Below are 12,808 nucleotides of genomic sequence, written 5' to 3'. Positions count from 1 at the left end.
CAACTAATAATAGTGCCGTACTGATGAGAGAGGAGCCGAGAGGTCTCAATGAACAATATAGCTGTCTGTCTGTCTGCCTTATACTGCGCCCAGGTGGCCAAGGTGGGCACACCAGATGGAGCAGCACAATGGCCATTGAATTGATGGAAAGTGTGACAAAAATTGTTTGATTATTTTTAATTTAATTTCACTGTGTCATTAGTGTATGTTATATGTTTTTATAAAATAACGACTGACTGGCGACCAGTTCAGGGTGTAGTCCGCCTTTCCCGAAGTCAACCGGGATAGGCTCCGGCGCCACGTGACCCTAACCAGGATCAGCGGTGTTGAAAATGGATGGATGGAACCATTTTCTGGACTGCTATTTTTCCATTCCATTCCAAACAGTTTAGTTTTTTGGGGGGAAGCGGCAGGCTCGAATGGATTAATGGCATCTCCATTCTTTTAAATGGGAAAAGTCGCTTTGAGATGCAGTCGAGTAAAGAAACGACCCCGTTTACTTGATAAGGAAAGATGGATGGAATAGGGAAGTAAACGTTATAAGATCAGCAGGGGGGAGCAAAGGGGGGGCGATGTAATGCTGGCGGGTTGCCCCCCCCCACGCCCCCACCCTTGACACCCTCCCCTCTTGGACAGCTGTCATCTTTCTAATCATTTCTTTATTTTGCAGGAAGAGCTTGTCGCCAGGGGAAACGCGCCACTTCCGGCCAGTCGAGGGGGGGAAACCCGACGCCGGGACCCGCAACGTCTGCAGCCGACATCACAAGGGAACGACGACGCCTTTCATCCCGCCTGTGTTTCTTTGCTTTCTTTCGCCCTCTATGCACACAGTCATCAGTATCAGCACCCCACCCCCGACCCCCACCAGTACTCGTCCTCAAGGGGTGTAACTTGACTTCTCAGTAGTAATAGTTTGCCTTTGACATCTAAATGATTATTTAGGGTTTCATTTTGGAAGGCGTAAGAGTTTGCTGACGCTTGGATAAGATCTAATTAACCCAAATGGGCTCACTGCTTTACACAGTCCACAGCGGCGATGTTTGAATATTGTCCATGTCCATTGTCGCCATATTATTTTAGTTGACTCATAAACATACATTCATTCATTCATATTCCGTTCCGCCTATCCTCACTAGGATCGCAGGCGTGCTTGAGCCTATCCCAGCTCGCATCGGGCAGGAGGCGGGGTACACCCTGAACCGGTTGCCAGCCAATCGCAGGGCACATACAAACAAACAACCATTCGCGCTCACATTCACACCTACTGGCAATTTAGAGTCTTCAATTAAGCTACCATGCACGTTTTTGGGATGTGGGAGGAAACCGGAGTGCCCGGAGAAAATCTACGCAGCCACGGGGAGAACATGCAAACTCCACAGAGGCTAGGCCTGGATTTGAACCCCGGTCCTCAGAACTGTGAGGCGGATGTGCTATCCACTTGGTCACCGGGTGGCCGACTCATAAACAAATTCAGTTTATTTTATTGTGCTTTTCATTTTCTATTTTTGCGTATGATCATTAGAAAGTTTTGGAAAAAAAATCAAAGATTTCATTGGACAGTGACTCTTGGCAAAGTAGAAAAGTAGCATTTATATATTTTGTAATTTGGGAAAGACCATTTTATCACCATAAAAGAAATTCCACATCTTTTCAATTATTTTTTTTTTTTTTCATTTGAGTAATTCAGAATTGAATGTTCAAAAATATAGTGTAATTTGTGGCATACTGCCATATTTTGAAGACTACTTAAAAAAGTGATTTTTTTCTGCTAATATATATTTTTTTAATACAAATTACAAGCTCCAACCATGTTAAAATAATAACAACAACAATAATAATAATATACAATATATACGCTTTTTTTGATTTTTTTTTTACAAATTGATTTTATAAACATTATATGCTCTGACCATGTTCAAATTATGTCAAAATAGTATAGTGTTTTGTGGCAGAATCTAACTTTTATCTTTTGCAGCACATGGGAAGAATTATAATTTTTTTAATTACAAATACTTTTTATGTAAAGGATATGCTCCAACCATGTTAAAAATACTGCCAAAATATTTGCTTTCACTTCTACCTTTTGGCTTTATTTTTTTTGGGGTGATAAACTGCATTTTCCTTTGACCCCCACTAAATTCATGTCAGAAAATGATTGTGTGTTTTGTGACCGTAGTAATATAGTACGTCTGCTCCATCCCAAACCTCGAGAAGGCCTTGAAGAGAAAAACACCCCCTTGTCCGCCATCCCGGCAGTCCGGCATAATCAAGCCCAACCTCCCAATCACAAAACCCAAGTGGAGCGCAACTTTACAGCTATGACCCCCCCCCCCCCCCCAGACCTCCCCCACACCCCCACCCGCCCCACCGCCCCGGACCGCTCAACCATTGCCCACCCATTCATGCTGATTGTTCCAGTTATGGAAATAGTGGTGAGTGTAAACACGTCATTATTGCAAGCCATGAGAGTCTTCGGCGCGTGGAGTCGACAATTGCTAATGACATCACAAAGCGTTATATGAAAACGTAGCGTACTCTGATGGAGTAATAGATGCATGAGTGTCCCAAAAACATGCAGCATGTTTGAAATGTAAACATTTTCGGAGACTGATTGACCAAACCACAGGACCGTTACCTGTCAGGTCTGAGCAGCACATACGACCTTGATGAGATGTGTGTGCGCGTGTGTGTGTGTGTGTGTGTGTGTGTGATTAAGTATGATTGAACTGGGGGCCTCCTACAAGCAGCCCCCCCAAAAAAAGAGAAAAGTCTTCTCTGGTTAAGATCAGAGGCAGTCAACTCAACTCAGAAGTGACAACGTCGTCGTGTAATCGAAATTATTGTCCATCTATGTTCTCGCTGATAAAGCTTAGGCCCCCCCCCCACCAAAAAAACCCCAAAAAACGACAACTATAACATTATATTTTATCGAAACATAGCGTAAGAACATAATTAAATCGAAGGCAAAGAATTAAACAGTTTGTGTGTCAAGATTTAACGCTTCAATTCAAATCATTCTGCTGCTCCTTCTAGTCTGCCCGCCTTGTCCACCAGGGGGCAGTATAATACAGCCATGCAGACACAAACGAAGAAGAATACCTCTATTATGTTTTCACTGTCGCACTTACAAACTATATTTATAATTTCTAATATACCTGTGCCGGAAAAAGCGAAGCGTGGAGAGTCTCTGTCGCCGAAATGGACGTAGACAGCCAATGGATGGGTGGTTATTTATTAATTGATTTATTTTCGCAATTGCCCGGTTCATTTATGCGTGGCCGCATCGCTGGCCGTGCGGTGGGCCGAGGGGGATTACAAAAATGATTAGCGTCGGTGTGCGTTCTCTGCTGTTAGCGTGGCGCCATTGTGTTGTGAATCCCCAGGTGATTGACAGCGGGGGGATAAGATGGATACCGGCCACGGATACACCAGCTGTGTCATTCGCAATTGGCAGCTGTGTGATGGCCGACATTAAATCTGGGCTTTACTTTTTGGCCGTTCAAATTATTGTGTGTGGTGGGGGATTCCCCGCATCCCCCCCGGATCTTGTGTCGCATTCTGTCGCAGCGGCTCTGCACTCTGACAAGTCAACACCCACACCGAGACCCTCCACTCCTCCCACTGAAGGCTGACCCCATATACATCTACTGTCGATATACTGTATATAGTTACATATATACTTTATATATTGATTGATAGATAGATGGATGGATAGATGTTGTGACCTCCAAACTTCGCCGCCCAAAATGTTTTCACCCCCAAGCTGAAAATATATTTGTGACCCCCGTTTTCAGTTCGTCAATTCCGACACCCCTCAAAAGGTGTGTATTTTTGGTGGGCTGCAGACTTGTTTTATTATATTTTTTCTACCACTTATTTGACTTATGTTTTCCCCACCCCACTGCAGACAATGTTTTTGTGTCATGTGCTTGTGGACAAAATGTGCCATTGATGTTGCCTTTTGGCTTCACCTTTCTCGTGTTGATGTTGAGAATCTGTGTGTTTGTGTTGGGTGTGGATGATTCCCAAGGGTGCTTCAAACAATTTGGCCGATGACCTCATCCAGTGTACGTGCTTGTCAACTTCAACAAGTGTGAAATATGCTTACGCAGCACTTTACTTTTTTTTTTTTTTTTTTTGTAGAGTGGATGGAAACACTATAGTTTCTCACTTAGTTCAGTAGTGTGGGAGCAGATGGCTCCAGTGCATGCTGGGTAAAACAGTTGTCATATACCAAAGCCGTGACGTACGCTTATCTAAACAAATTCAATTCACATGGAAAAAGTGGCACCCCAAAATGTTTCACCCCAAAAAATGTTGACGAACCCAAAATTTCGCTGAAAATTTCGTGACCAACATTTTGTGCATTTTCAAAGAGGCAAAGTCCCAACCCTCTTGAGTTTTTTGCACCCCTCCAAAGATCTGCGATCCCCAACATTTTGTAACCCCTTGAAATTTTGCACCTCCAAAATGTGATCCACGAAAATGTGTGACCCCTCCCAAATTATTTTGTGACCTCCAACATTTTTGCAAACCCCAAAATTGCACACCTTCAATATATTGTCCATCCATCCATCAATTTTCAACACCGCTTATCCTGGTTAGGGTCACGGGGCGCCGGAGCCTATCCCAGCTGACTTCGGGCGAAAGGGGGGCTACACCCCGAACTGGTCGCCAGTCAGTCGCAGGGCACATATAGACACGGACGACCATTCGCACTCACATTCACACCGTCGCTGAGTGGGAACTGAACCCACGCTGCCCGCGCCAAAGTCAGGCGAGTGTACCACGACACCATCAGTGACTCAATATATTGTGACACCCCCAAATTTTGCAGCCCCCAGAACATTTTACTGTGCCCACAAAAGTGTGACAACTCAAACTTTTGCCCATCCAAAATCATTTTGTGAGCAACATTTTGGGGAACTCAAGATGTCAAAATTCTACATTTTAAAACTGCATACCAACATTTTGGGGAACTTAACTGCATAACTTCACACAAGCATTTATTCTGAAAATATATGTTGACAGTAAAACATCGCATCTGCCTTTACTTGCTTACTGTTGCTTTTAATGTCTTTTCATGCTGTGTGCTGGCGCATCCAATGTATTCTTGCTTTAAAGATTTTGGGGTTTATTTCTCCTTTAAATCTTGTGAGCCCTCAAAAATCCTGCACCCAGGGGCGACTGTCTTTCTAATACCACCCCCAACCTAACACACCACATGCTTACGTGTATCCATTGTGCAGACTCCCAAAGGTAGCGTGCAGCCACATTAAAAGGTGAGCATTGTTATTCTGCCCGGGGTCCTGCTAGACTCATCACTTATCCTCTATCGGCCTCCAGGATGTCTGCCGCCCGGCCCGTTTGTTTTACAGGGGGGGGTGAGAGGGGTGAGGGGGGGCACGGGGAGCGGGCAACACTAAAGTAGAAACACATCTTTCATGTCTAAATAAATCTGACAAAGAGATGCTTTATGAAGCCTCACTGTCAGGTTGTCCCGCAGGCAAAGTGGCCGGAACGTTTAATCCGATCGGCAACCGTCTTAGCAGATGCTCCACTTGGCTGGAAGTTCCGCACCCACTCGCGCTCCACTGTTATATCACCATGTCCTGTTATTCTTTATGGCTTCCATAGGCACTGAAGAGGAGAGGAGTTATTTTCTTTTCATTACTCTGCTCTCGTGGGACAACTCGGACCGAGCGCCCGCCCCCCTCGCTTTAGCTCCACAAATTCTTTTCAATTAATGGCCTTATCCCGGCAGATGCTGGAAACATTAGGCTGATGGGACGGGCGCCCCTGCAGGCTGTAAATCTACAGAACTGCGATACTCCAATATGGCAATCGTTGTCTTATTGCGTCCTCCGCGGTCCCAAAACGGCAGCGGTAGAGCATTGGGAGCGTGAATAATTTATCCCGAAACCCTATCACTGTGTTTGTATCAGTTTCCATCATAAAGCGGGGATGAGAGCTGGGGATGGCGGGAGGCATGGGAGGGGGGTGGGGGCATCAACCAGCGTGACCGTACAGTAGAGGGTCAAAGACGTGCACGTAAATCGGCTGTCAACTGTGCAAGAGAGCCAAAAGCAAACGCTGACCATGACAAATAAGGCCAAATACTTATAAAACATTTAATGGCGGTGTCGTCGTCGTCATCATCTAGAAATTTGAACAAGCAGAGGCCAAAGAAGACAAAACACAACAAACGCAGCCAATCACTTGTGATACCACAATTATTTTTGATGGATACAACTTGTGACTTCCCAAAACGTTCCACCCTAAAATGTTGTGCTACTAAAATATTGCCCTCAAACTCCCAAAATTTCAGGAACCTAAAATATATGCATCATCCCAAATGATTTTGAAACCCGCAACATTTTGGGGCTCCCAAAAATGTTTTCTGACCGCAAACATTTTGTGACATCATGAAACTTTTCAACCATCCAAATTTTGTGCCTCCGTCCCCCCAAATGCGACTATCAAATATTGGGTTACATTAAAGCAGGGGTCCCCAACCACCGGGCCTCGCAAATAAGATTGAAAAAATACATATAAAAACATGTAAAAATTCTGTAACCCAACCATCAAGTCTGCCCTGTCGCCGATTAGCTTCTGGAATGTCCATTAGTGATTTATTGTGGAGACTCCTTAATTTATCAAGCACAATTGTTACCTATCACTTACCGCCTCGAAGATGTGTAAAAATGTATTTTCCTGCCAGACCCAGCTGTGCGTCAGCTCAAAATCTCAAGCCGTCACTCCCCATGAGACCAGCGGATTTGGATTTGAAGGCCTGCTCCCGCCAGGCTACGTGCGCCTGAAGCCCAGCCCGAAAACCTCTCCCGGTTCCATCGGTGGGACTGAGCGAACGTCTACTTGTCGGGCTGCTCTTTTAACTGGGACATGGGAGAAAAGCCCAGACTGAGTAAAAAAAAAGACTTTCAAAACACTTTTGCACGTTGTTCTACCTGCTGAAGGTGTTTGCACTTATCAAGTAGCATCCAGGGAGAGGAACTGTATCGCTTTCCTATAAAAACCTTCATGTCACTTTTATATTTCAAAAGGGAATTCAGTTTGATGCGAGCAGTCGCTCTAAAGAAAAACACGAACAAAAACCTCACCTTAAAATGGAAACGATGTGTTTAGTTTCTAATAACCAGTTTCTGAAAGAATCCGAATCAGAAAAAAAACACTGACACCACACAGCAGTCTTACACAAGATATCAACAGCCTTACCCAGGTAATTGCAACGGTGGTCTTTAACAGTATAACCAGTATACATACTACGGAGCTTATTTGCTAACCTGGCCGAGTGACTGCAAACCAGAAACCTGGAAACTGGATCACTATTGTTGGAGGTCATGTATTGTGGTGTAAAACACTGGAAAGTGAAACACAACCTGATGTAGTTTGTTGTCAAGACCTGGCTAGAATTACACATAATAAGTGAGGGCGGGCTAAGGCCGATTTTGTAATGAAACTGGGCCTGATTTGAAATGAAGGTCAAGTGCTGAATTGCATCTGATTTGATTTATTTTTATATTTTACCTTTAGAAAAGTGTTGTGGGATTTATGATTCCAGAGATAGAGGTGTGCCAACTCTTTTGTTTGGTAAAGGCTGTCAAATCAATGTAGCTATATGCTATAAGGAGTACCCCCAAATTTTTGACTCCCCCAAAATGTTGCACACACCAAAATTCTGCACCAAGGGGCTAGTACGTTTTGAGCCACCGCCATCGTGTTGTTATCAAGGTTTCGTCTTGCAACTGCAAACAAGGTACTAAACAATTGTTTGAACATGGGTTGCCCACCGCCTGTTCTAGTGTATTGGCGTGACAGTTGTGACCGCCCCACTGATCCTGTGCTTGACCCACAACTGGACCTTATGTGGCAGGTAGCTGTTGACTTCCCGCAGCGTGTGAGTTACTTGGTTCATCTCGCTCTTAAGTTTGGCCAGCTCCCGCCGTTGTTCATTGACTATCTTGATGAGCTCGCTTCGGGGCTTCTCGATCTTCTCAATGTGCCGCAGCATGTGCAGCTCCTTCTGCTTGAGCTGCTTGCGAAGGTTGTGGATGGTCGTGTCGTAGCGGTCGAACCTTGACTTCTGCGATTCCACAGCTTGGAACACCAGCTCGGCCATTTGCGACAAATGCGAGTCCTTGTCGTCGGCGAACAGTTTTGCTTTGATGCGGATGATCTCCTTGATGAATTTCTTGGGGTCATTGACCAGCGACATGGACGTCTCGATGTCCAGGCTGATGTTCCGGATGAAGGTAGACTTGGCGGATACATGAGATTCCAGCTTCTGAATGCTGGCCTGTTGACTCTTGATCCGGTGGTCCAGGAACTTGATCCTGTCCAACAGGTCGTTGTGTTTCCGCAGTACCAAACCCGAATGTTTTTTGGTGAACAGGTGAGCCTTTTGCTCGATTTCGTACTTGTTCCACATGGACTCCATCTCCTTCTCCAGGCGGGTCACGCGCTCATTCAACGTGGCCGTGCGCTTCTGCTCCCTCTGCAGCTTCTCCGTCAACGCCTCGATCTGGATCAGCAGGTCAGCGTTTTCCACCCGCTTTTTCTCCAATTCTAGGGTCTTGCTTTTGAGCCTTTCTCTCAGGGCTTCGTTCTCTTTGACCTTGTCCTCTGTGGTCGTCGACAAGGTCTCCACTCGGTCCGTCAGCACCTTGTTCTTCATCTTTGCCGTCCTCAGGTCCACCTGGTAGTCAAACTCGATCTTGGCCGTCATTTTTCGGTGCGCTTCACGATCCTTTTCGTACCGTTGCACTGCACGTTTAAGTTCCTGCTTCAGCGTGCTGTTTTCATCTTTGATGTCCTGGACGCGTTTCTCCATGTTTTCCATCTCGATGCGTTGCGCGTCCGTCTTCGCCTGCAGTGCCCGTTCTTTATCGCGGAACCTGTTATGGATTTTGTCCTCCGTCTTCTTGATGTTTTCCTTGTGCTGCTCGGCCTGTACTGCCAGTCTCTGCTCCAAGTTCCCCTCAACCTCCTCCAGATCGCTGATCCTCTTCTTCATCTTGACCTCAAGTGCCTTCAAGTCACTCACTTGGTTCTCCAGGAGATTCCTCTTCTGTGTCAGCAGGAATATTTTAGCTTCGTAGATTTTCTGCTGTGAGAGTAATTCCACGTTCTCCTTGTTGATCGTGTCCAGTTTCTCCTCGAGGGCCCGGTGCTTGGCTTGCGTTGCCTCTACTTTTTGATTGCGCACCTGGATGTCGCTTGCCCAGAGGTTGTTGAATTCACCAGCTTTCTCCATCAGCTTCCTGTTCTTCCACTTGAGGATGCAGTCGGACTCTGTGCTTGAGGTCGCCATTGTTTGTATTGGACTCCTTAATCATAAATACAGAATGAAAAGAGCAATGTGTTGGGGAAACCCTCTCCAAGTCCAACACTAGTGACTTGTACTATTAAAGACACAAAGGCATCAAAGACGTGGATGATGTCACAGAAATTAGCACTGTGCCATCAACATCCTTGAATTGCCCTGAATGTCTTCCGTGACTTTGACGCTGCTCAAGTAACTGAGGACAACAAACTTTGCCAAACGCTTATTGGACTTGAAGCTCGATTCCTTTTTTGACAGATTGTCTGCTCTTGTAAGCATTGTCTGTAGGTGTCAGAAGTCCAGGGAACTCCGACTGTCTGGTCACCCAAAGTGGGATAGTTAGTGGATGGATCATTTGGGAGGGACATCATGACTAGTGGGTGGTGCTGCTATGATTGACAAGTGAGGCCATCCAATGATTGTGTAAGCAGAGCCTGTATGTGTCAAGTGGGTAATCACAGGGAGATTCAAGTGTCTGATCATCTTCACTGGGATCACCGTGGACGTTGGATGGCTCTTCTGGGAGAAAAACAGAATTTTTTATAAAACTGAACCAAACACCTCCGGTCGGCCGCCTCAACAATGGTCCACTCGGACTCGATGTCCCCCGCCTCCCCCGGAACATGAGCAAAGTTCTGTCGGAGGTGGGAGTTGACAGGGGATTCCACCAGACGTTCCCAGCAGACCCTCACAATACGTTTGGGCCTGCCGCGTCGGACCGGCATCTTCCCCCACCATCGGAGCCAACTCACCACCAGGAGGTGATCAGTTGACAGCTCCGCCCCTCTCTTCACCCGAGTGTCCAAGACATGCGGCCGGAAGTCCGACGACACGACCACAAAGTCAATCATCGAACTGCGACCTAGGGTGTCCTGGTGCCAAATGCACGTGTGACCACCCTTATGCTTGAACATGGTGTTCGTTATGGACAATCCGTGATGAGCACGGAAGTCCAATAACAGAACACCGCTTGGGTTCTGATCGGGGGGCCGTTCCTCCCAATCACGCCCTTCCAGGTCTCACTGTCATTGCCCACGTGAGCATAGAAGTCCCCCAGCAGAATGATGGAGTCCCCAGCGGGAGCGCTCTCCAGCACACCCTCCAAGGACTCCAAAACTCTGAACTGCTGTTTGGTGCATAGGCACAAACAACAGTCAGGATCCATCCCCCCGCCCGAAGGCGGAGGAAGGCTACTCTCTCGTCCACCGGGGTGAACCCCAACATACAGGCGCCGAGCCGGGGAACAATAAGTATACCCATACCTGCTCGGCGCCTCTCACCGTGGGCAACTCCAGAGTGGAAGAGGGTCCAACCCCTCTCGAGAGGACTGGTACCAGAGCCCAAGCTGTGCGTGGAGGCGAGTTCGACTATATCTAGTCGGAACTTCTCGACCTCACACACCAGCTCGGGCTCCTTCCCTGGCAGAAAGGTGACATTCCACGTCCCTAGAGCCAGCTTCTGTAGCCGGGGATCGGATCGCCAAGGTCCCCGCCTTCGGCCACCGCCCAACTCGCACTGCACCCGACCCCTATGGCCCCTCTCACAGGTGGTGAGCCCATGGGAAGGGGGACCCACGTTACCCTTTCAGGCTGTGCCCGGCCGGGCCCCATGGGTGCAGGCCCGGCCACCAGGCGCTCGCCTTCGAGCCCCACCTTCGGGCCTGGCTCCAGAGGGGGGGCCCCGGTGACCCGCGTCCGGGCAAGGGAAACCTGAATCCATTTATTGTATTCGTCATAGGGGTTTTTGGAGCCGTGCTTTGTCTGGTCCCTCACCTAGGACCTGTTTGCCATGGGTGACCCTGCCAGGGGCATAAAGCCCCAGACAACTTAGCTCCTAGGATCATTGGGACACACAAACCCCTCCACCACGATAAGGTGACGGCTCAAGAAGGGGGCAACATATTCAAATGAGGGAAATTCCATGTCAATATCCTAGAATGAGGAAAATCTAGCAGTAACGCGATCTTGGCTTTAGGAAAATCCAGCACCAATATGATCTTGAAATTAAAAAAAATTAATACCAGCACTCAATTAACTGTAAAAAAAAAGTAATAAAGAGAAATAAGTAATAAGTGTTATCGACTATGAATATTGATGGAAAATGGTGATTAATGTATTTAATAATTAGATATAAACAGTATTTCTTGGGGCTAATATGTTTAATTGACCCAAGATATATTGCTATTCCTGAGAAACGAACAAAAATATTCAATTCAAAAGACAGTGTCAACATCAATTTCATGGATGATATCAGTAAACCCGGACAAGTTTCTAGGGTTAGTGCACACCCAGCTCTATATGAACAAGGCCTGACGTCAACGTATTGAGTCGACGAAGGAGTCAGAAATGATCTCACACGCTGGCCGAGTCTCGCAGCTTTGTAATGAAGCCATCTTGTGATGTAACAGCGATGTGTACTCTGGCCTCAGCCTATGATGTCGCCCGATGACTGCCTGTCAATTAAAGATCCGCAGGCTCACGATGGGGCATTGTATGCTGGCAACTTGCATTTTTCTATCACTTTGTAAATTGGTGACAAAGGTGGCAGAAGTTAATGGTTCAACCCAGGCAATGCTATTAGAGTTTAGCTTCGTCAGATTCAAGGATTCACCAATTGGGTAGTCAGAGATCCATTTATGATGGACCTCTCTTTTAAAAAACCGCAAAAGAAAACGGTGATCTGCCACCAAGGCTTCCTGTACAACATAAGGGTGCCACGCGACGGATCCGATGTCAATCCGGTCGTGCTCACCATTCCAGAGCACCAGCGGATACTTACCAATGCCAGGGGTCCCAACGCTATCGAGCGAGAACTGGACGTTCTGAAGAATGTGGCTCAGAAGAAACAGGAAGAAATCAATGCCGCCCAGGTTCTGAGGAATCAGATCATGCAGATGGATATGTGCTCCATGAAGCAGGAGGCGGAGACCAAGAAGAATTCTGAAAAGCAGGCTTACATGCAGTACCAGCGCCACCGGGAGAAGGCCCAACTGGCGCAGGACACGCAGATCATGAAGCTGGACCGCTGGATCCTCAACAGCAAGATCCAGGCTGAGCGGGACAAGCAGCTGAACTGGAAGAGGCGCTGCGAGGAAGTGGAGCACTCCCGAGAGAAGGCCGAGTTTGACAGGGTGCTCAAGTGCACTAAGATCGCCCTGGCCCAGGAGGACGAGAAGAACAAGAGCCGGCAGGAGGATGGCCGCAAGCACCTGCAGTTCATTAAGGAGCAGGTGAGTAGGATTTCAAAGGGGGGTACATTTTAATTAACTTTCAAGGGAACCGTAGATGGGGAATCTTGTAAATTTCCAAATTGGAAACTTTTCATTGGAATTTAATTAAATTAGACAAGCTCTATTGGCAGTCCCCCTTTTGATTGGTAGTGTAGCTGAATACCATTAATTGTTAAAAATAACAATTACAATTCAAGGTAATTTAAGCAAATGTGTTATTTCAGTCGTGTCTAACT

General features: G+C 46.8%; 1 protein-coding gene across 1 annotated transcript; it reads right to left on the bottom strand.

Moving 5' to 3' along the window:
- Positions 1–6,921: 6,921 nt before the first annotated feature.
- Positions 6,922–9,411, bottom strand: LOC133396608 (tropomyosin isoforms a/b/d/f-like). The gene has a single exon (XM_061666631.1). It carries the CDS (start codon positions 9,329–9,331, stop codon positions 7,820–7,822), a length of 1,512 nt encoding a protein of 503 aa, XP_061522615.1. The 5' UTR covers positions 9,332–9,411; the 3' UTR covers positions 6,922–7,819.
- Between the last annotated feature and the right edge of the window lie 3,397 nt (positions 9,412–12,808).

Source organism: Phycodurus eques, chromosome 21, assembly GCF_024500275.1.
Source record: "Phycodurus eques isolate BA_2022a chromosome 21, UOR_Pequ_1.1, whole genome shotgun sequence".
Lineage (NCBI taxonomy): Eukaryota > Metazoa > Chordata > Actinopteri > Syngnathiformes > Syngnathidae > Phycodurus > Phycodurus eques.
The sequence above is the reverse complement of the archived record's forward strand: the minus strand, read 5'-3'. Positions and strand labels throughout refer to the sequence as shown.

What these genes read in the sequence shown, in the direction of transcription:
- LOC133396608 (XM_061666631.1), bottom strand. Translation starts at nt 9,331, where the DNA reads ATGGCGACCTCAAGCACAGAGTCCGACTGCATCCTCAAGTGGAAGAAC.